This window comes from Melanerpes formicivorus, unplaced genomic scaffold (assembly GCF_026170545.1).
Source record: "Melanerpes formicivorus ecotype bairdi unplaced genomic scaffold, bMelFor1.0.p_v2 SCAF_27, whole genome shotgun sequence".
Classification (NCBI taxonomy): domain Eukaryota; kingdom Metazoa; phylum Chordata; class Aves; order Piciformes; family Picidae; genus Melanerpes; species Melanerpes formicivorus.
The window spans coordinates 342,393-364,755 of record NW_027142379.1 but is presented as its reverse complement, the minus strand read 5'-3'; the positions used below and the strand labels follow the sequence as shown (position 1 = coordinate 364,755).

Here is a 22,363-nt window from a genome sequence, read left to right as displayed (position 1 = left end):
TTCCCCAAATAGGAGAAAAGTTATCAAGGACTTACATCCTAAAAGAGTAATTCTGTCCCCAGGCTGTAATTGCTGTCTCAGGAGTGGCAGGGGGAAGCAGGAAAGAGTGCTCAAGACCAGGACTTCCACAAAAGAAAACCAAAAGTGCAAACACCTGCTTGCCAGGAGAGACAAAACTCCACAGAACGCAGCCTGCCAGGGCTCTGATGGAGGAAAGCTATCAAGTTTCCCGCTGAAGACGGATTTTGAATGACACTTTGTGAAGAAATCGAGCGCTCTGCGGCGGATATTGGCTCCCCCCTCCCACAGAGCCCCGGCTCCAGAGGAGGAGTTTGTTCCCAAGGATACAGAGTCGGTGAAAGGGGCTGGGGTAAGGGGCAGGTGGCTCCCAACTGCTCCGGCTCCTGAGGAGGGGGTTTGGGAGCTGGCTGTGCAGCCCCCAGCACGGCAAAAGGCCCGCAGCAAGCAGCAAAAGCGTCCAAAATCCAGGAGAAACAAACCTCGCCCGTGTCTGTCAGAGGTAGGTGCGGGCTGCCTCCAGGATGAATTTTCACCTTTTCTTGTCCTCTAATAGATTTTTCTTTTCTTTTCTTTCTTTTGTTGTTTTTGGTTTTGTTTGTTTGTTTGTTTTTTAATCAGTAGCATCACAGAATGAAACCCCAGCTTTATCAGGCTGCATTAATACAGATGCAGAGAGGCAGCAGAACGAGGACTTGTTGCATTGTGGCCAAAAAGTGCTGCGTGGGCAGAAATCGACCGTGCGTGGTGTAACTGGGTCACTGTGCGTGTCACAGCCCTGCTGCCTGCACACAACAGTACTGCTGCCAAAGGACAGCGAGCTGCTCTCCTCACTGCTCTCAGATTCCTCCCTCACCTACAGACTTAAAATATTTCTCCTAACTTTCAGGCTCTTCTTTCTCAATTTTTTTTTCCTCCCCCCTTCAGCTTAGCAGTGAAAAAAAAAAAAAAATCTGTAAATGGAAGAAAATGAAAAGGAAACCCAAAGACAAAATAGTTGAGGGACCCAATTACAACATGCACAGAAAAAAAAATGGTCAGGGGAACAAAAAAAATGCCTTTTTTTTCAGCTTATTTGAACAAGTCTTGTTGACAGAAGCCCAAGGGAAAGACAGAGCAGTTTAGGAGTGTTCTCCTCTGAGCACTGTGGCATTTCCCACCCAGTGTGCAGCCTTAGAATTGGCTGGGTTTGTTGTCCTGAGGAAAGACAGTGCCTAGGTTTGATAGACACTGAGAGACACTAATGCCTGCTTTGTACAGGTCATTCTTTATGCCTGTGTAACAGCTCTTATTTTAACACTTAAATTTATCTACCTTTCAGGTGCTGCTAGCCCATTTCTCAGCAAGCAGAATGTTTCAGCTTCTTCCATCCTCAGCACGGTGATGGAAAAGTCTGCCTCTTCTAGTACCGGTAGCAGCCCATCCAGTAGTGTCTTCTGTTCCAAATATGAAAAGCATACTGATTCTGAGGAAAAAACCAAAGAACATGTGGAAAACATTCTGGAAGAGTACTCACAGGAAGGTAGAGATGTGCAGAAGAGGCTGAATGAAGTGAGTTGCAAATTTGGGGCAGCTTCTTGAGCGTCGACGAGCTTTCTGTCAGTGCTGTGTCTCTGGAGAGTTTCTCCAGCATTATTCTTGAGGAGCCTCTTCTCTGCTGAAAATTGTACTTGGCCATTATCAATGACTGGAATTTGTGATCTTAAAGGTTGCCTTCAACCACAATGATTCCGTGATTCCATGATCATGATTCCCACATGCCATTTGACAGACAGAAAGAGGCAATGGGTAGTATTTTGTGACACCTGCTAATTCCCATACCCATGCTGCTCTCAGCCTCATTTTGGGAGGGCTGTGTGCTCAATGTTTTGATTGATTTAGCTTGGTGGTTTGATTTGTGTTTTGGTTTTGGTTTGGTTTTTTTTTTTCCTTTAGACCACTTTGCTACATGAGCAACAGAAAATCAATTTAAGACTGATCATTGCTGATTTGCAGACCAAACTGATGGAAGTGCAGCTGGAAATAGAGGCACTTCAGGACGCTAGGTAAGAAGGCCAAAACAGATCACAGGATGCTGGGGGTTGGAAGGGACCTCCAAAGACCATCAAGTCCAGCCCCCCCTGTCAGAGCAGGAGCAGAGAATCCAGCACAGCTCACACAGGAGCACACCCAGATGGGGCCTGAAAGTCTCCAGAGAAGGAGACTCCACAACCTCTCTGGGCAGCCTGCTGCAGGGCTCTGTCACCCTCACAGGGAAGAAGTTCTTCCTCATGTTGAGGTGGAGCTTCCTGTGCTGGAGTTTATATCCACTGCCCCTTGTCCTATCCCAGGGTGCAAGTGAGCAGAGCCTGTCCCCTCCCTCCTGACCCCCAGCCCTCAGATATTTATAAACATTGATCAAATCCCCTCTCAGACTTCTCTCCAGACTAACCAGCCCCGGGGCTCTCACAGGGCGGTGCTCCAGTCCCTGGATCATGCTGGTAGCTCTCTGTTGGACTCTCGCCGGCAGATCCCTGTCCCTCTGGAGCTGGGGAGCCCAAAATTGGATGCAATATTCCAGGTGTGGCCTCACCAGGGAGAGCAGAGGGAGAGGAGGACCTCCCTTGATCCGCTGGACACACTCCTGTGTGATATGTGTTATGGGAGGTTTATCTGTGGGCTTTGAGAGACGCGGGGAGAAAATGGCCCCCAGGCAATGAGGCACTGGCACCTGGGCTCAGAAAATGGCCTCCAGTGCTTGTGGTAAAAAGCAGCAGCTATTCACCATGAATATTAGAGCTGCTAGGATAAAGGGCATGGAGCTGATGGAAGAGGCCCAGAGGAGGGCGCTAAAATGACGAGGGGGCTGGAGCAGCCCTGCTGTGAGGCCAGGCTGAGGGAGCTGGGGGTGATCAGCCTGGGGGAGAGGCCTTGCAGCTACCTGAGCGAGCCCCACAAGAAGGCGGCAGAGGGACTGCTCCCAAAGGCCTGCAGGGAAAGGCCGAGGGGCAATGGTTTGAAATGAGAGCAGATTGAGACTGGATGTGAGGAAGAAGTTCTGCACCAGGATGGTGCTGGAACACTGCAACAGGCAAGCTGGTGGTTGAAGCCCAATGCCTGGAGATATTCGAGGTGAGGCTGGAGAAGGCTCTGAGCAGCCTGCTCCAGTGGAGGATGTTCCTGCTGAGTGCAGGGGGATTGGACTGGCTGACCTGTGGAGGTCCCTTCCCACCCAAACCATTCTGTGATTCTATGATAAAAGTCCTGTGATGAATCCTGTTTTCTATGGTAAATCTTTGGTTTCCAAATTCAGACCAAAGGAGCCTCAGAGCCAAGAGAATGTAAAAATACAGATTCAAAATACTGCCCAAGAGCTGGAAGCTGCTGACCAGCCCCAGGAGGTGTTGCTGAGGAAGGCTGACAGCCAGACTGAGCATCTGAGAAAGATGGTCCACAGCCAGGAGGAAGTGCTTCTGGAGCTACGTGGCATCCTGATGCACTACGAAGACAGCCCAGGAAAGAAACTCTGGGAGTGTGGGAACACCACTAGCCTCCACATCCACACCCTGAGCACAGCACTTGCTGATGTCCTGAGGGATTTTGACTCAGAGGTGGCATGCCTCAAAGGAAAGCTTGCCCTGGTATGTCAAGAAAGTGCTGCCTTGCCTTCCATTTTGTGTTCTGTTTTAGATATCATTATGTAAACTCCTTAGGCCAGCTTAGGTGGGAAATGGTTCTGGCACAAAGAGGTCCAAGTGCTGCATTGCAGTTAAGATGGCAGGTGCTGGCACATCCCCAACCTGAGACTGGGTTTATTGTTGGAATTCAAGCTGTACTGTGCACATTTCCAAAGTGGGAGCAAAAGGAAGGCACTTACTCTTTCAGCACTGCTGTTTAGACCATCTTTTCTTTAGCACTCTCCTCTGTTTACAACAGGTGGAAGAAGAACTCCAGACATTGAAAAAGGCTTCACAGGCCCCAAACCAGCTTCTGCTTCAGCAGCACCACAAAAGGTACCTGTTCTACAGTTATTTATTCATAAAGCACAAATCAACAATTTCTTACATGTACCACACAGAATCCTTTCCTGATTGTGATGATACTGGAGGGGAGAGGTGAGAAGTGATGGTTGTGAGGGCTTCAGAATTGTTCCATTCCTGATATTTTATGCTCTTTCTGCTGCTGTTCCCTTCCCTCTGGACAATTTTCTGGTTTATTCCCTGCCTTCAAAATACTGTTTTGGAAGAATCTGTAAAAGTTTGTAAGTGTGATTAGTGACTCAGGTGGACATCTAGAATTTATTGGAAGACTAAAAAGAAAAGACTGGAAGTAATCCTTTTTTTTTGGTGGCTAAATCAGCTTATTAATTTCAGCAGGAGCTTTGTCTTTCCTTGTTTGAAAAGTCTGAATTTCTTAAACTCCACAGTAACCAGTTCAAAATAAAAGGGTCAATAATTCAATACAGCCAATTTCACCCCCAATAAAATCAAAATGATTACATTTCTGACTGCTGAAAAATGTAATTTCCTCTTCAGTGAAGGCCTCCAGTGATAGGCCAAAGGGAAATGCATTGAAATTAGAGAAAAGGGGATACAAATTGGATGTTAGGAACAAGTTCTGCACCATGAAGGACCTGGAACACTGCAACAGGTTGTGCAGGGTGGTAGTGGAGGTCCCATCCCTGGAGATACTCAAGGTTAGGCTGGACAAGGCTGTGAGCAACCTGCTCTAGTGGAGAATGTCCCTGCTGACTGCAGAGTTTTTGGACTGGATGACCTTTGGAGGTCCCTTCCAACCCAAACTGTTCTGTGATTTCATCTTTCAGCTACTCTTTGTTAAGACTAAGACGATAACCAGGGTTTTCCTCTGGGAGCAGGACTGAGCAAGGGCAGGAGGTGGCAGCACTGCTAAAGCTAACGGTGCACACAGCTGTGCAAATACTCTCCAATACCAGGTTATTCAGGGTGGGGTTTTTTTTATTATAGAATGTCCCCAAGTGCCATGGCCACAGGTTTCTTGAACTCCTCCAGGGATGGGGACTCCACCACCTCCCTGGGCAGCCTGTTGCAATGCCTGACCACTCTTCCAGCAAAGAATCTTTTGCTAATCTCCAACCTAACCCTCTCCTGGCACAATTTCAGGCCGTTTCCTCTTGTTCCATAACTTGATACTAGGGAGAAGAGACCAACTCCCACCTCACTGCAATCTCCTTTCAGGGAGCTGTTGAGAGCTATGAGGTTTCCCCTCAGCCTCCTCTTCTCCAGACTAAACCACCCCAGTTCCCTCAGCTGCTCCTCATAAGATTTGTACTCTAGACCCTTCACCAGCTGTCATGACTCTCACAGCTTCTAATTTCTCCACCTAAAACTTTATCTTAGAGAGCAAACAAGAACCCAGAATTCAGGAGATGCACATCAAATTGGTCACCTGGAGTCGACAGTTTCTCAGCTGCATTGTGAATTACAAGAAGCTAAGAGGATGTACAGAGACAAGGTGTGTATGGGGTTATGTGTCAGCCTCAGTGCCAGTGACACTGGATATCTGCATGTCTGAAATGTTCTGGCTGCATAAGGGAATCCTTTTGAGAAGGGATTGCTTCAGAAAATCTGTGCAGACAGTAAGCTAAATGACATCATTTTTAACTCTATGTCTTCCTATTACTGTTTAGAACAAGTTACCTTTCTCTAATGCAAAACAGCTTTGCAAAACTTGCTGAACACAAACCAGTTTGGCCAAATGTGCTGAGCATAAGTGATGCCTTCTGGAAGTATATCCATCATTCTGCACTACAAACAGGACAACACTGTTCTATTATACCACTGGAGAATGTATCAGCAATAAAAAACCCAGGCAGTGAAAAATAGCTTCTGGTTTTGTAATGGGTTGGGGCAGCCTAAACCACCACAGATTTAAGTTGTGTTTCTCAGATAAATCATTTGGTTGTCTTGCAACATGAAGGGATTAGAGCAGGTGCTTGAGAAGCAGACAGGTGCCCAGAAAGTGAGTTAAGAATCTTTTAACATTCATTGGAATCCCAAAGGTTCTTAGCAGCACAATATAAGAGAGGCCAAAAAACATAGAGAGAGAGAGGCTGGCTAGCATCTCTGTAGCCAAATAATTTCTTAATCCTCTTAGCCTTGACAAACTCTTTTTGTCTATGTTTCTTCCAACTGTTTTGCCAGGTTGGACAGCAGGAATTACTGCAGACAAATGGAGAAAGCTTTACTTACTGCCCCCCCAGCCCAGCAGCTCTGCCACCTACCCCATTTCTGCTGTGGTTTATTTCACTGCTTTGGATTCTAGTTTTATAAACAGTTTCAGTATCTTTACTCTCTCTCTCATTTTTAGTGAAAGACAATTCATTATTTTTTTTCCTTAGAAAGTGACCTGAAAACAGTTGCTCTCCACTCCCTTTAAAGATTAGTGAGCCCTGCAGAAGTGCTTGCTGGATCCAGGATTACATCTTAGATTACAAGTCAGGAGGATTTAGGCATCCTTCCCCTACATACTGCTGGAAAGGGAAAGTTCAGGTCACAAGGTTGCCATGAAGTTTGGCAGAGCTGATAGTCTCTGATCCAAAAAGGTCTGAGGATGGAATGGCAGGGATGTGCAGGTTGAGCCTGTGAAGCTGTGCTGTTCATGTGCTTGCACTGTAAGCAGAGCAAACCATTTCCCTTGATCATTGCTGCAGGCTCCCACTTTTATCAGCTCAGTTGTTTCACTTGCACCAAAACTCACATAATTCAGTTCCAAAGAGACTTTTCATGGCAGCACAACTGAACTATGGAGAATTTGCAAATTTAATCTCCACTACTCTGCTTCATCCTCAAGGAAGAGTAGGTATTCAGCATGCTTTTCATGTTAGATCTTGCTACCTGACTGAAATCATGCACTGCACAGCATAACGTCATATCACACACAGAGCTGCAACTGTAGTGTACATTCCTCAGGCATGTTCCCTTTCATCATGTTTACCTCAGAGCAGATGGAGAGTTGGAAACTGGGAATCAATTTCAGGCTGGTTTTCAGCCTGCCCACTCCAGAAAAATGTTTGGTTTGTGTATCTGTGAAAGAAAAATACTACTGGCTCCAATGAAAACTGCTTTGGAATAGGTAATGTGCTGAACTGCTCACTTGAGTGAGAGACAAGCTGATAGCTGGAGGGGATTTGATCTCAGGCTGTTATTTGGAGACATTCCTGGGGAGGTGCAGGAGAGAATCTAAATAAAGCTTTTGTAACTGTAAGTCCCTTTTCTACAACAAGCATAACTCCACAGCTTCTCTGTCAGGAAAACACCTTAGGAACTAAAGCTTGAAAGGAGTAGGAGATGTTGTGTGCTTTCTCATTGAATGATTCCAACTGTATTGCTTTTTATTTGCATTGTATTGGCTTTTCTAACTAGCAGTACTGCAAATCAAGAAAGGAGCTGGAACTTCTCCTCTAAAGTGATCCTTTTCCCATTCCATTGACTGTTTATGGGGTAGGTAAGGAGTTTTTGAAGAGCTGTGGGGCAGGGTGGCAGCCAATTCGTTCTGAGGAACCTCAGTTCACTGCAGTGAAGTGGAGCTTAGTGCTTAAAAGAAGGCAACACAATTCTGAGTGCACCCAGGGAATAACTCTGCTGAGCCAGAAGATGACATTTGGGCCTCTTGCAAGTAGAACCTAGAAGAAAAGTAGAAATAAATCTAATGTACTGTTTAAAATAGAAGGCATTGAAATAATTCTTAATGAATACTCATCTTTATCCTAGGTCAAAGCTCTTGAGAAGCAGTTGCACCTAGCTCAGTGTGAGAGCACAGAAGCTCAGGCAGAACAGGATCAGCACAGCCAGGAACCTGGCAATCTGAATGACCAGACTCATCAACTGCTGGTAAAACCAACTGAGAGGGTTGGGGTAAAAAAACCTCCTTGCTGCTGGTGTTGAGCTGCACATTGCTTGCTTCCAAAGAGCAGCAGTCCCCTTACAATTAGGTTTGAGGATTATTTTTTCACTAGAAATTTGAATTGCTGTGAAAGAAGTTTCCCAAAGGCCCAAGCAATGCAGGATGTTCAGAATCAGGATTAGCTGAGTTGTGCCTTGCTTTTCTTCATGCATCCCTCAGTGTCTGAATCTGGGGATGTGAGGCTTCATTAGCTTTATTTGTGAGGTTTCATTAGCTTTGTTCATGTGGTTTTATTAGGTTTATTTGCCTAGTTACTGGCACAGTGCTTCTGCAGGAGGTGTTGAAATGACTTCATTCCATATGGTGTCCTCTTATTCAAGGCTGTGTTAGTGTAAATCTTTTCCCACAGGTTGTACATAGCTCCAGAGAAGGCTGGAGTCAGGATAATCACTGCATAATTGAGGATTAGGAATCTAATTCAGGATTCCTCTTGTTGCTGTGTCTTCACCTCATTCATTCTACCATTCTCTGAGCCTCCTACATAGTTCTCTATGTCAGCTTTAATCATAGAATGGTTTGGGTGGGAAGGGACCTTAAAGAGCACCTAGTTCCAACTCCCTGCCACAGACAGGGGCACCTCCCACTGGAGCAGGCTGCTGGTCTAGTTCCATCTTGTTTGGAACTAGATGGTCTTTAAGGTCCCTTCCCACCCAAACCATTCTGTGACTCTATGAATATCCCTAAGTGTAAAGCCATGCAGCAGGCCCTGCTCAGAGGTTTAAATGTCTGAGCTGATAATGGTTACAAAGTGAACAAAACAAAAAACCCCTCCAAAGTGTGATTCAAGGAGGGAAATGACTTTAATGTCCTGCAGACTGAACTTCATAGGAAAGAAATAGAACTAAGTCTAGATAGAGAACAGAACAAGAGGTCTGGGGACCAGACCACAGACAACAGCATCACCATTAACTGCCTGAGGAGGGAACTGGACAAGAAGAGCATGGAACTGCAGCGCCTGGAAAACACAGTGAGGGAAATGAGGACTGAACCTCAGCTGGAGCTCCAGGTTGGTGAGCAGCTGCAGCAAGAGTGGTCAGGACAGAGAGTGCTGGGGCTGGAGCTGTACTTCAGACATACACATTGGAACTGGTTCCAGTGGGAGGCCTCTGGAGCTCATGGGTCAGTGTTTTCTTTCCAGTCTGAATATGCATTTTTTTTCCCTGACCTGGTTGGAGTTGTCCTGCTCAATGCAGGGGGGCTGCACAAACTGACCTTTGAAGGTCCCTTCCAACTGTGAAGATGTGACCTGCCCAGCTTCCATTTCTCTTTAGTGAAGTAGAAGCACTATTTCTACTTTTGATCTTTGCCATACAAGCCTTAGGAGAAAATGGAATGTTGTGTCCATAGTGTGTTTGACTTTGGCTGGCTTGTCAAGCACTGGAGCAGGCTGCCCAGGGAGGTGGTGGAGTCCCCATCCCTGGAGGTGCTCAAGAAACCTGGGGCACTTGGGGATGTGGTTTGATGGCCATGGTGGTTCTGGGCCAGCAGTTGGACTCAATGATCTTGGAGGTCTTCTCCAACTGAAACCATTCTGTGATTCTCTGTAGGCCTCCAAAACATTTTTGTAGACTTCCAGAGAGCTTGCTGCTGCCAGACAGTTCAAACCAACCCACTACAGGTGGCATTTTGGGGAGTAGGCACTTCTGTAAGAAGAATTGGTAAATGCAAGGCTTCAGAATGCCTTACTTAAGGAAAACATGAAGTGTTTATAAGCCTGAGCTGAATGCAGAGCTGTGTCAGAAAGGACTACTCCTGACAAAGCAGATTCCTAGACACCAACCTGTAGCACCTTCCCCTTCCTCCAAGACTTCAGCCCCTCAAAAATGAGCTGTAATTAGGTAGCCAGTTTTACATTATGATTTGAGATCAAGTTCATTCCTTTATTTTCTACCACACCACAGGCTGGTGCTACCTCACAGATGGCTCATGATTTTCTCAACCCATTATTTTCCCTTTCAAATCCTCCCACCAGGAAGTTTCTTCTTTTCTCCTGTTTCCCTGCCATACTATCAGCAGTCCCAGCACTTTATGCTTTGAAGGGTGCACATTGCTGCCTGCAGGAATCAAATCACTGATCAGTGATTCATGGACAGTTTCATTCCAGCTTACAGTGCAGCCAGTCAGGTTTGAGCACCTGAAATGCCTTAGCCAGAGCTGCTCTAAAGGTTACACTAACCTAGCCAATTCATTCATCATTTTTACATCAATTTGGCATTTTAAATTATTAAAAGTGAAGATTCTAAGCAATACTTTATTTAGGAAAGTGGAGTAAGAGGCAAGAACAACCTGCAGGCTGGGGTCAGAGTGGCTGGAGAGCAGCCAGGCAGAGAGGGACCTGGGGGTGCTGGTTGATAGTAGCCAGCAGTGTGCCCAGTGGGCCAAGAAGGCCAATGGCATCCTGGCCTGCATCAGGAACAGTGTGGCCAGCAGGAGCAGGGAGGTCATTCTGCCCCTGTACTCTGCACTGGTTAGGCCACACTTTGAGTCCTGTGTCCAGTTCTGGGCCCCTCAGTTTAGGAAAGATGTTGAGATGCTGGAAGGTGTCCAGAGAAGGGCAACAAAGCTGGGGAGGGGTCTGGAGCACAGCCCTGGGAGGAGAGGCTGAGGGAGCTGGGGTTGCTTAGCCTGCAGAAGAGGAGGCTCAGGGGAGACCTTCTTGCTCTCTACAACTCCCTGAAGGGAGGTTGTAGCCAGGTGGGGGTTGGCCTCTTCTCCCAGGCAGCCAGCACCAGAACAAGAGGACACAGTCTCAAGCTGTGCCAGGGGAGGTTCAGGCTGGATGCTAGGAAGAAGTTCTTCCCATCAAGAGAGATTGGCCATTGGGATGTGCTGCCCAGGGAGGTGGTGGAGTCCCCATCCCTGGAGGTGTTTAGGAAGAGCCTGCCTGAGACACTTGGTGCTATGGTTTAGTTGATCAGATGGTGCTGGGTGAGAGGTTGGACTTGATGATCTCAAAGGTCTTTTCCAACCTGGTTAATTCTGTCCTATTCTATTCTAAACCACATAGCTGTTGTAGACCAGACCTTGCTGACCTCATTTTCCTGTCATATTCAGCTGTTTAAGTTGAAGCTGAACTATAGAAAAACAGGAATGAGCAGGAAGTTCTAAGGGCAGACATCAACATTTCTCTTGGCTGATTCCTGAATTGCTGTTATTCAGATGGCTGCAATCAAAGAAAAAAATGAAAGCATTGGGAGAATCTCCTCTCTGACTGTCCAGCTGGAGTCAACCAAGGACACACTCCGTAAAGTGAGAGAAGACCTTGCCTCCAAACAGATTGACTTGGAGGCTGCTGAGAGAGCAGTGTCAGATCTGACAGCCTGTCTGCAGGAGAAAGAGAGAGCCCTTGGGGTTAGCCATGAGGAAATCAAGGAGCTCCATTCCCAGCTTGGCAGGAAGATGCAGGAGCTCCACATTCGGAAGAGCGAAGAAGACCGTTTGCACCGAGCGCAGCTGGAGTGGGAGACGCTGAAACTGCAGGTGCTGGAGAAGCAGAGGACTGCTGAGATCTTCCAGAAGCACATTGATAGCATGACCCAGGTCATGGCCCAGCACAGTCGAACTGCTGGAGCAATGGAGCTTGAGAAATCTCAGCTTCTAAAAGAAATCTATGACTGGAAACTCAGAGCAGAAGAAGTGAAGGTGTGTCTGTGTTTGTAAGACACTAAATATTTGCTCTTTTTAAACATGTATCTTAATGTGCTAATCCTGGGGGTTAAAGCAGGTCAGACAAGGCTCCAGGGAGACCTTAGAGCTGCATTTCAATATCTAAAGGAGACCTACAGGAAGGCTGGGGAGGGACTGCTTAGAAGGGCCTGTGGGGATAGGACAAGGGGCAATGGTTTGAAACTGGAGCAGAGCAGATACAGGTTGGACATCAGGAGGAAGCTCTGCACAATGAGGGTGGGGAAATACTGGAACAGGTTGCCCAGGAATGAGGTTGAGGGCCTGTGCCTGGAGGTATTCAAGATCAGACTTGATGTGGCCCTGAGCAGCCTGATCTAGTTGGAGGTGTCCCTGCTGGCTGCAGGGGGGGTGGACAAGATGACCTTTAAGGCTCCCTCCCAACCCTGTGCAATCTGTTTACTTTTTTCTTGCCTTCTTGCCCCAAACTGTTCTCTGACTACAAAGATGTAAAGGACTGGTGATGCCTGCACATCCCTATGGTTGTTTGCTGTAATCCTGTACATTACACATAGTTACCAGTGGTTTCTTTATGCAAGCAGATTGCAAAGGATGAGAAAGAAGCCAGAATACATGCAATGGAGGCCAGACTGAGTGAGCTGGAACTGGAAAAGGTTAAACTGCTTAGCACATGCACTGAGAGGCTCCATGCACTTGATGATATGAAACTGCAGAAAGAGCAGCTACTGAATGAACTCCAGCTCAGCCAGAGCAAGCTAGCTGGCCTTGCAGGTAGGGAGCCTCAACTTAGCTCAGCTCTGAGAGCTGCTAAATTGAGCTGAGGTTAAAAATAAAAGAGCAGCTTGCTTGCTGAATCCAAATAGGGCTGCTGGTAGGGCAGAGGGGTGCTTGCCAGCATGGGATGCTGCTGGTGGTAGGGCAGAGGGGTGCCTGCCAGCATGGGATGCTGCTGGTGGTAGGGCAGAGGGGTGCCTGCCAGCATGGGATGCTGCTGGTGGTAGGGCAGAGGGGTGCCTGCCAGCATGGGATGCTGCTGGTGGTAGGGCAGAGGGGTGCCTGCCAGCATGGGATGCTTGAATTGCTTCAGGGAGCTATGTCATGGTTTGGGATTCTGGCACAGAGCGGTATGAATGCAGTCTTTGTGGCAGTCTCACTACCCTTAGCACAAAATACTTCAAGTGCCTGACTCTGAGGAGCCAAGAGGCAGATCTAGGGCATCACAGGATAGAAACCTGAGCAGTTTTTCCTGAGTGTCATTTAGAAGCACTAGTGGATCCCATTAACCATCTGTGGTCAGGAGATTTTTGTGTCTGCTTTGTTGTGTTTGTGCCCCAATGTTATTTGAAGTCTACATTCCACCTCCACTGCTTTCACAGCTAATGTGTGAGGAAAACAATCAAGAAAATACTCTTGAAAAGCTAAAAAATTAGGGGCTGGACCCAAGGCCACCAGCAAAATCCAGGGAGCTCCTCTCTTGAATCCACACTGCAGCCAGCCAGATGCTGCTGCTACTGTTCACATTCTTTGCTCTGCACTCACCCCTGGACTCTAATAATAAATACCCAGTGGCAACATTTATTTCTTCACAACTCAGCTGTACTTCTGAACACATGAAGTTTTGGAAGAGTGCCCCAAGATTTTACAGGGAAGGTTTGTATGGCACTGTTGAGAGGCAAGAGCATTAGGAAAGGCTTGTTGTAGGGAATGACCACAGAGGAATTAGAGCCAAATAGAGACTGAGCACTTACAAACTGGCTGGCTTGGAGAGGCATGTAGGCATCAGAGGAGCTGAAGAGAGATAAAATAACCAGAGCTGAGAAGTGGTGTGGCTGGGGAATGCTTGACAAATTAGATCAGTCCAGACCTAAGTCTGGTGATAAAGTGTTGCTGGAGAGAAGAATGACCAGGGCAAAATGCTGTCTCTCACTAATTCCCTTCACTGTCATGACATGCAGTTGGGTCTAGCTGCAGGACCTCAGAACTGGGGGTTTGCATCACTTTCTTGATTTGTGCTTTGCCAAGCACCCACAGAACTCCTTCTGGTGGAAGAGAAGCCTTTGAGGACATGGAGGACAACAAACTTGTTATGCATTTGTCACCAGTAGGTGTTACTTGCTCTACATCTTAGTTGTCTGCATATCTAACACTCCTTTAAAGAGGGTAGGTGACAGATCAGTAATCTTGGTCTAGAAGAAGAAGAATTTTCTTTGTCACTACCATTTCAATCTTTGCTTACCCTCCCCAGGGGGATTTGAAGATTTGAAGAGGAATTACCAGGATAAAATCAAGGAGATGGAAAACACTGCAAACAGACTGAAAATGCAGTTGATATCTGCCCAAGCTGAACTGGAACAGACCAGGACTGCTCTAAAGACTATGGAGGGATCTGATGGCAATGGTAATTATGGCTTGAGCTTCCCCAAAATCATGTTTGTCTTTTCAACAAGAAGATTTCTGTGAGTATGGATCCCTCAGTAAATGCTTTAATGATATGCCAGCTATTTGGTGAGCTAAATGAACATCATTGCAGATGGCAAACTCTTTTTATCTTGCCATTTACTAGATACTTAGAAAGCATGAGTTGAGTTTCCTCAAGTGATCTTTATGCATATGTCCAGGGAATGCCATCTTCTTGTCTTGAGTGGGGTGGCTCTGGTGCCACTGCCTTGAACAAAGCTCCAGCTGATTCTGGTGGGTGGTTTGCACACATAAGTGACCATGGGATCCTGGTTCAGCTTGCTTGTTGAAACACAATGCTGATAACTGACTTCCAGGGGCTTTTGTCAGAACTCAGGATGCATAATCCATGGCATTGATGAAGAATTCACTCTGTCTCCTACAGCCATGAAAGTTGCAGTGGGCATGCAGAAGAAGATCACAGCCAAGAGGGGACAGATAGATGCATTATGGAGCAAGATTAAATTCTTGGAAGAGGCAATGGCAAATGCAGCTAAGGTCATGAGAGCTCTGTATAAAAGTAGTTAACTGTAGTTAGAGAAGGTTTTCTTTGGAGAAATGTGTGGCCAAAAGCACAATTAGGCCTGAAAAGGCCCAAACTGAATTTGACTTGATTGAACTCTCCCTGTCCCAGCATGTATCAGGGAATACCACCACCTAAATTAGCCTTCTGCACAGAGACAGGGTTTGATTGATATTTATTCTCTGTGAGAGAACAGTTCTAGTTGCAGTGAGAACCAGGCTCTTACACAGCAGTTCTTCTTTAAAACACCAACTAATGCAGTCAGTATCCTTCTGAATGTGGCCCCCCCTTTGTTTTCTGAGATGGTTCTTTGCAGTCCTGGTTGTAAACTCAGTCTGTCAGGGTCTGGCTGGCTCATTGAGGCTTTCCCAGCATTTTCTGTGCCAAAGAGATCTTTAGTTACCAATAGCTGGAGTTAACTGAATGATCTTTTCTATCTCTTCACTATAACCTGTCCTCCTTCTTTACTGGCTTTGGATCCTGTGGCTCCTGGAGTTTAAGATTCCACTTTCAAAATGGTTCTAAAGTCTGACCTGTACTTTTCCTCAGGAGACCCAGCTTCTCCTGGCAAACCCTCATCTTTCTGCAAGATGCAATAGCTAAGCTTCTGAAAAGGTTTAATTCAGATCTTTCAAAGAGGAAAGAAAATGTGCAAGAAACAAATAGAGAGAGATGGGGGGTTTGGGGCTCATGCTTTGTTGTTCTCGTCTTCCATCTAGGAGAAGCATTACCTCAGAGAAGAAAATAGTAAACTAAGTCAGGAACTGAGCTGTATTACAGCAGAAAATACCAGGCTTGCTGGGGAAATGGAGATCCTGAGATCACAGGACAAATACCTGAAAGACAAATTATCTAAGATGGAGACAGCCCTGGATAAGGTAATTGAAGGTCATTTACCTTGATAAATCATTCCACCTCAGTGAGACTTGTGGGTGCTTTCCTCTGCAGTCACTTGGGAAGGGAAAAGTGATGCATCCACAGTGCCTCAGGGGGCCTGGCCAAGCCTTAGTGGCAGGCACAAAGCAGCACAGAAAGAGAGGCAGGCTGTATTTTAAAACCAAGGAAGGGACTCTGCTGGAGTCTGGTTCATAAAGATCTCTCTCTCTCTTTTTGCACTTTGGTTTAGAGCTCTCTCTCTTCTTCTTGTTCTCCTGATAAGCACTTAGTGAAAAATAGCCTCATGATTGGATCTTTTTTACTTGTTAAAGAAGAAATAGCATACAACAACAGAGACAGGTCAAGAAAGCTACCAGCCATCCATTTTAAAACCTTCAGTACAGTTTCTGGATAGTTTAGTGGATGTTTTTCCATCCCAGAGGTGTTCAGTAGGCCTGAGCTCATGTAAGAAGGTCAGCTGCTTCTGTAAGCCTGTCAAGAAAGGCATCTGGTGACAGTGCAGTATCTGTAATAAACACAGCATCTCAGTGTCTAACTTCTTTGGTTATCAGAATGAGGATGGAAAAGTGTAATCCATATAATTGTTCAGCACCAGACTTTATGGAGTTAGATCATCATAGAATCACAGAATGGTAGGGGTTGGAAGGGACCTCCAGAGATCACCCAGTCCAACCCCCCTGCCAGAGCAGGGTCACCCAGGGCAGCTCACACAGGAGCACATCCAGCTGGGTTTGGAATACCTCCAGAGAAGGAGACTCCACAACCTCTCTGGGAAGCCTGCTCTAGGACTCTGCCACCCTCACAGTGACAAAGTTTTCCCTTCTGTTCCCCTGGCATCTCCTCTGCCCCAGCTTGCCCCCAGTGCCCCTTGTGCTGTCCTTGGGCATCCCTGAGCAGAGCCTGGCTCTGTCCTCCCAACACTGCCCTGCACATCTCGATCAACAGGAGTGAGTGCACTCCTCAAGCTCCTCTGCTCCCAGGTAAAGAGCTCCATCTCCCTCAGCCTGTTCTCACAGGGAGATGTTCCACTGCCTTCAGCAGCTTTGTGGCTCTGCTCTGGACTCTTTCAAGCAGTTCCCTGAGGTCCTTCTTGAACTGAGGGGCCCAGAACTGGACACAATATTCCAATAAGTTTATGCATTCCACTATTCCAATATTCCAGTGATCCCAGTAATGGTTGGACTTGACCTTGTAAGGTCCTTCCCAACCAAAACAGTTCTGTGTTCTGTGAAAATGAGTTGATGTCTCTTCTCTCCTCCCATGCAGGCATCCAAGCAGTTTGCAGAGTACCAGTGCCTAATCCAGCGGCAGGAGCAGGAAGCCATGCGCTTCAGGCTGCAGCACACCTTGGATGTCAAGGTGAGGCTGCTCCTGAGAAGCAGGGGTGTTAAGCTAGAGGCATTTACTTGGTGTCCTGATTCTAGGTTTAGCCTTATTTATGGCACAGTGCTCCAAAACTTGTGCAACCCTGTTTTCTGTGGAATACACTCTGAGGGGTATTTATAGCAGGGACAACAACAAAAGGTAAACAGCTACAGGAATGAGCTAAGCTTTGCTTTCAGGGACACTTCAGCATTTTCATCCAGCCTTAGACAAATAAAAGCTGGAAATGTTCATGGCATTATGCTGGTAAATTAATCAGAGCTAAGATCTGTAGGAATGCCTTGTGTTAGTGTAACTGTCACAGACAGAAAACACAAACAAGCTTTTGGGCATCCACATCCTTCTTCAGGCCTGAAATAAAACCACAGAGTCACAGATTGCACTGGGTTGGGAGGGACCTTCAAAGGTCATCTTGTCCAACCCTCCTGCAGTCAGCATGGACATCTCCAACTAGATCAGGCTGCCCAAGGCTGCATCCAGCCTAATCTTGAATGTCTCCAGAGACAGGTCCTCAGCCACCTCCTTGGGCAGCCTGTTCCAGGATTTCCCCATTCTCTTTGTGAAGAACTTCCTCCTGATGTCCAACCTAAATCTCCCCTGCTCCGGTTTCAAATTGTTGTCCCAGCAAGCTGAAAGCTATACACAGGCTGTTACCAAAGGCAAAGTGATTTGACTGAAAGGGATGGCCTGTTGCAGAGGACATGCTGCCTACAGACATTTATTCTGCTTAGCTGTACATGTTTATTCCACTTGGTTAATGTTTTTCTGCAGGAGCTGCAGGGCCCAGGCTACTCATCAGCTTTTGCTTCAAGCAAGCTGAGGCACATAGTGCCCCTTTCCCACCTGCACTCTGTTCTCCTGCCACCTTCCTTGAGCTTGGACAGTTGTGCCCTGCCTGTGAGTACCTCAGAATGGGAAATGGGGGTGTTCCAAAGGGTGAAAACAACATGGCATTTCAAAATGGGAGTGTATCTGGTAGGAGTGTCCAAAAGTGAAATCTTAATACTGAAGGTGAAATAATATTCTGTAGCTTCTCATCTGGTTTGACCTTCCAGATGTTCTTGCTTTCCATTTATGAAACCCATGTAAAAAGCATGAGTATAGGTAAGAAGCTGAGGAAGAAAGTGCCTTTATGAATACTTTGTGCTGGCTGATCTTATTTCAGGTGCCTCCCAAGCCAGACATTTTGAAGGAAGAACCACTGCAGGATCTAAAGAGGATTCTTCAAGAGTTAACAGGCTCAGACAATGACATTCCCACTGTGGATCATGGCAAGGGGGACAGCAATGGTGGGGAAAAACCATCTTTAGCAACCATGAGGAATACAGTGTAAGAGCAAAATGCTGCCACTTCTGTTGTGTGCTGTGCTTCTGCCTTCTTCAACTGGGATCTGGCTGTTCATGTGCTTCAGGAGCAGTTATTGGATGCCTTTTTGCAAGCACATTGAGCCTGAAGAAGCTAAATAGAAGCAGTGTTGTGTGACTAACCAGAAGGAAGACTGCAGTCTTCTCTAAAGCAGAAGTTTGTTGTCTTTCTTCCATCTTTGTGACTACCCAGAACCCATAATGAATCCTACTCCTTTATTTCCCAAAGATATCCATTGCTAAGGTGGTCTAAACTCACTCCAGCTCTAAACAGAGTTTTTTAATCAACTCACAGAACAGTTTTATGATGCTTTTTCTTCACTCATAGAATGTGGCTGCCATAGAATGTGGCTGCTATAGAATGTGGTGGCTGCCACCATTGCTCAGCTTTGAAACAAGCTGGCCTTCTAAAACTTTGAAATGCAGCAATCCTTCTGGCACAGCTTTTTTTTTGGGGGGGTGATTCTGCCAGCAATGTGTTTCTCCATGCAGGGGGAGTGCAGCGAGAGACTCTGGGATAGTGAGAAGTTCTTGCACTTAGCTGAGGAACCTGCTTCAGAAAATACTCATCTGAGATTCAGTTTCTAAGCCTTTTGCAGTAGAGCATCAGTCCTGAGCTGCTTTGTGTTTTATTCATAATGCTAAGAGCTCCCTGGGAACTGCAAAACAAAGCTGTGATGTTACTTTCATCCCCCTAAAAAAAAGGGCTCTGGAACTTATTTACATTGTTTGCTTTTAATTTGCATGTGTAAGATGTGGAGATCCCACATGAGAGGCTCACATTCTGACTGTGGAGGCTAAGCAGCATTAGCAAAACTTAGCATAAGGTTTCTAGAATGCAAGGTTTGCCATCACTTTGTTTGCAGGGATCCTCCATGCTTCCATACTGCAGAACTTCAGTCCCAGAACATCACCCTGCCCTTCACATCTCAGGGTAAGTTTTCACTGGCCATGCTTGAGGGTGAGTGTCCCCCATATCAAGAGCAAAACTGGACCATTACAGACTATGACCAAAACTATAGTCCAAACACAGTATAACCTCTTAGGGCATTTACTCAAATACCTCTTGGTAGGTGCTGTTGCAAAGTCTTCATGGCACCTACTGCAAAATCTGCATCTGGTTGCAAACCAGCTCCAGGGAGGCTGATATCAGCACAGCAAAAATGATTGTCTTCCATGGTAGTTATTCATGAATAGGGATAGTCTTGGGTAGGACTCTGAGGCCCACTGTGCCTCAGAGGTAGGCTACAGCTCCTGCTTGTCCTCAGGAGTAACTGCTATGGGTTCCCTTTGGTACTCCTGAGTCTAAAAATCTCCTAGGTAGATACTGTCAGGCTTCCAGCAAACCTACTGCAAGGATTTTTCCTAGCTTCCAAAATACCTGGGAGAAGCATTTTTTCCATGGGAGACTTGAGAAGTAGTTGAAGAAGGGGAGTTTGTAAGAAACCTCCTGAATTACTTACAGGAAGTCCCACAAGGGGTGTTAGGAGTAAGGAAACAGCCTAAACCAGGGAGTGGCCAGCAGGAAAAAGCAGGACTTTCTTGCTGCTACCTTGTAGTAGCCTCCTGCTACCTTGGCTACTAATAAGGAAAGGAAAGGAGCACGATGAAGGGGAGTCCAATGTTGTGACTGGTGCAGAGATAATGTCAAAGCTGGTTTGGAGGTTTTTCTTCAGGTGTGTTCTCACTGCTCTTTCCTTGGCTGTCTCCTAGGAGCTGCTTCCATCTTCTCAGCAGCTCCAAGTTACACATCCTCCCCCCAGAATGTCTCTCAGGAGCAGAGGTACAGAGCAAAGTCTCCAGTACACATGCTGTTAACTTCTCCACCCCACGACTCTGCAGCTGGCCTCAGGGCCTCTCCAGAGCACAGACTGTCCACAAACAAGGTTGGCTCTCCAGAGGCTACACCCACAGCCCCCCAGATAAGTAAGTCTGGTTGCATTTACTGATCCAAAGAGCTTGCCTGGGTTTCTTCCCAGCCAGTACAGTGAGGAGGGATCTGGCAGGAGATTTAGCAGGTCATAACTGTCACCTTCAGTCAGTTGCCAGTCACTGCTCAAAGAGCAAGATAAGTGGCACTGCTCTTTTTATTCTCCTGTCTGTGGGTGTTTGTGTTCTGCCAGAAGAGTGCCTGTTGAGTTCTGCACTGCTCTGGAGCTTTAGAGACTTGGCAGTTCTGGTTTTATTCCTGGCTTTAGTAAGCTACATCTTTCTGTACCTTAAGTTTTCCATCTGTAAAATGCAACTGACACTACTGCTTTCCTTTGGGCAACCTGCAGTTTGACTGGCAAAGAAGGACTTGGAAGTCATGGTTTCAAATACTGCTTTAGTAACACAAACCACTTTTTCCCCATCCCATGAGAGGAGAAACTCACAGGCAAGATAACAATGAGGTTGTATTTTCCCTTAAACAGGAATTCACTTGAAGAGCCACACCAGAAAGTACAAATTCCTGTTAACAACCTTCTCTTCTTACTCATTTTCTCTGCTACTGCAAGTTTTATTGTTCCACATTTTATTTACCTCAGAGGGAATGTTAGAGTGGTTTATAATCACTTCTTTTTTTCTCTCTCTCTTTTTTTTCACATGGATAATTTTCTCACTAGCTTCTCAGTCCATGAAAGCCAGAGAGCAGACACCCAGGAGGCCACAGAACAAGATGGAAAGCCTGCAGGACCTGCTGGGATCCCTACAGATAAAAAACTAAGGTGCCAGATTTTACCAAAACTATTTTTCCTGTGTTATTAAAAATGCTCACACTGTCCAGAAACAGCTCCTGCTACCTCCCAGGGTGTTTGCATGAGGGCAGGGTAGGTGTGCCTGGTTTACTAGCAGTACCCACTGGTACATTATCCTGCTCCTAGGATCCTAATCCTTAGATTAACTCCCCAGTGCACTGTTGCTCAGCCCTTTAACTCTAATAAGCTTCAAGATCTTTAACATTTCAAAGCTGGCAGCAGGTCAGGGGTGCCTTTGTGTGCTGTCATGTCCAATTAAATGAAAATTTGAACAAGTTGATGGCTCTTGGATGGAAACTGAAAAATACTCTGACACCAGTAGGCTCCAAAACCAGAGTTTCCCAGCAGTGGCCTCAGAAGCATACTCTGTTATAGAATGGGTTGGGTTGGAAGGGACCTTCAAGATCCCCCAGTCCCAACCCCCTGCCATGGGCAGGGACACCTCCCACCAGCACAGCTTGCTCAAGGCCTCATCCAGCCTGGCCTTGAACACCGCCAGGGAGGGGACATCCCCAACCTCCCTGGACAACCTGTTCCAGTGTCTCTCCACCCTCACTGGCAAGAATTTCTTCTCAGTCTCCCCTCTTCCAGCTCAGCACCACTGTCCCTCATCCTGTCACTACAAGCCCTTGGCAAAACTCCCTCCTCAGCTTTCTGGTAGCCTCTCTTCAGGTACTGAATGGAGGAGTAGAAGTGAGGAACATGTATGTGTGGAGTCCCCTCAAATTCCACCATTGCTTTCTTCATGCTCTCCACATCAAAGAGCTTTTTAATAAGGCCTTGGATTGGCTTATCAACTTTTGATTTTGTCCAGCACCTATTGTCAGTTTCCTGACAGCTTCTTCATCTTTTTCCTCCTCAACCTCTTTTTAAATCCGAGATGACCACAGTGACCATGGAGGTTCAGGTTCCCTTCTTGCTCCCTTTGAAGCCATTGCTGGAATGCTAATGTGATGGCAGGATGAGATGGCATTTATTTCCTCTGAAGCCTTCTATGTGCACACTTAGTAAACCTGAGTTTAGGAGACCAAAGTCATTAATTTCAAACCATGCCAAGAGAGAGATTCTGAACTCAGTACACTGAGTTTTGCTCTTTGGTGCCTTGATTTCACAAGGCAGATGTGGTGATGCCTGCCTTTCACCAGGTTTATCCTTTCTGTTAAGGCCCTGCACATAAAGAATTGCAAGCTGAAGCTGCACTTAAAAGGGCTCAATAAATGCAGTGTAACATGCAGGAGGCTACACAGAGCTTCAGGTGTCTGCACCTGAGGCCTCAGCCAAGGTGGTGTTCAGCTAATCCTTTCTTGCTGCTATTTTCAGCTGTGTCAGCAATAATCAGAACTCAGGAAGTGAAGACAGAGAAAGCAAAGGGGAAGAAGACAAAGCAATCAGAATTCAGCTGCCATTTCACTTAG

At 46.4% G+C, this 22,363-nt stretch overlaps 1 protein-coding gene across 1 annotated transcript; it reads left to right on the top strand.

The window, feature by feature from the left end:
• Window positions 1-1,401: 1,401 nt before the first annotated feature.
• Window positions 1,402-22,363, top strand: CCDC158 (coiled-coil domain containing 158). Its single transcript, XM_068154040.1, is given in 20 exon segments — window positions 1,402-1,569; window positions 1,954-2,063; window positions 3,311-3,638; window positions 3,934-4,016; window positions 4,871-4,951; window positions 5,376-5,490; window positions 7,749-7,868; window positions 8,756-8,947; window positions 11,101-11,583; window positions 12,168-12,357; window positions 13,832-13,984; window positions 14,429-14,541; window positions 15,286-15,444; window positions 16,730-16,822; window positions 17,618-17,743; window positions 18,012-18,175; window positions 19,077-19,144; window positions 19,924-20,136; window positions 20,817-20,918; window positions 22,269-22,363. Coding segments are annotated over 20 exon segments (3,156 nt in total).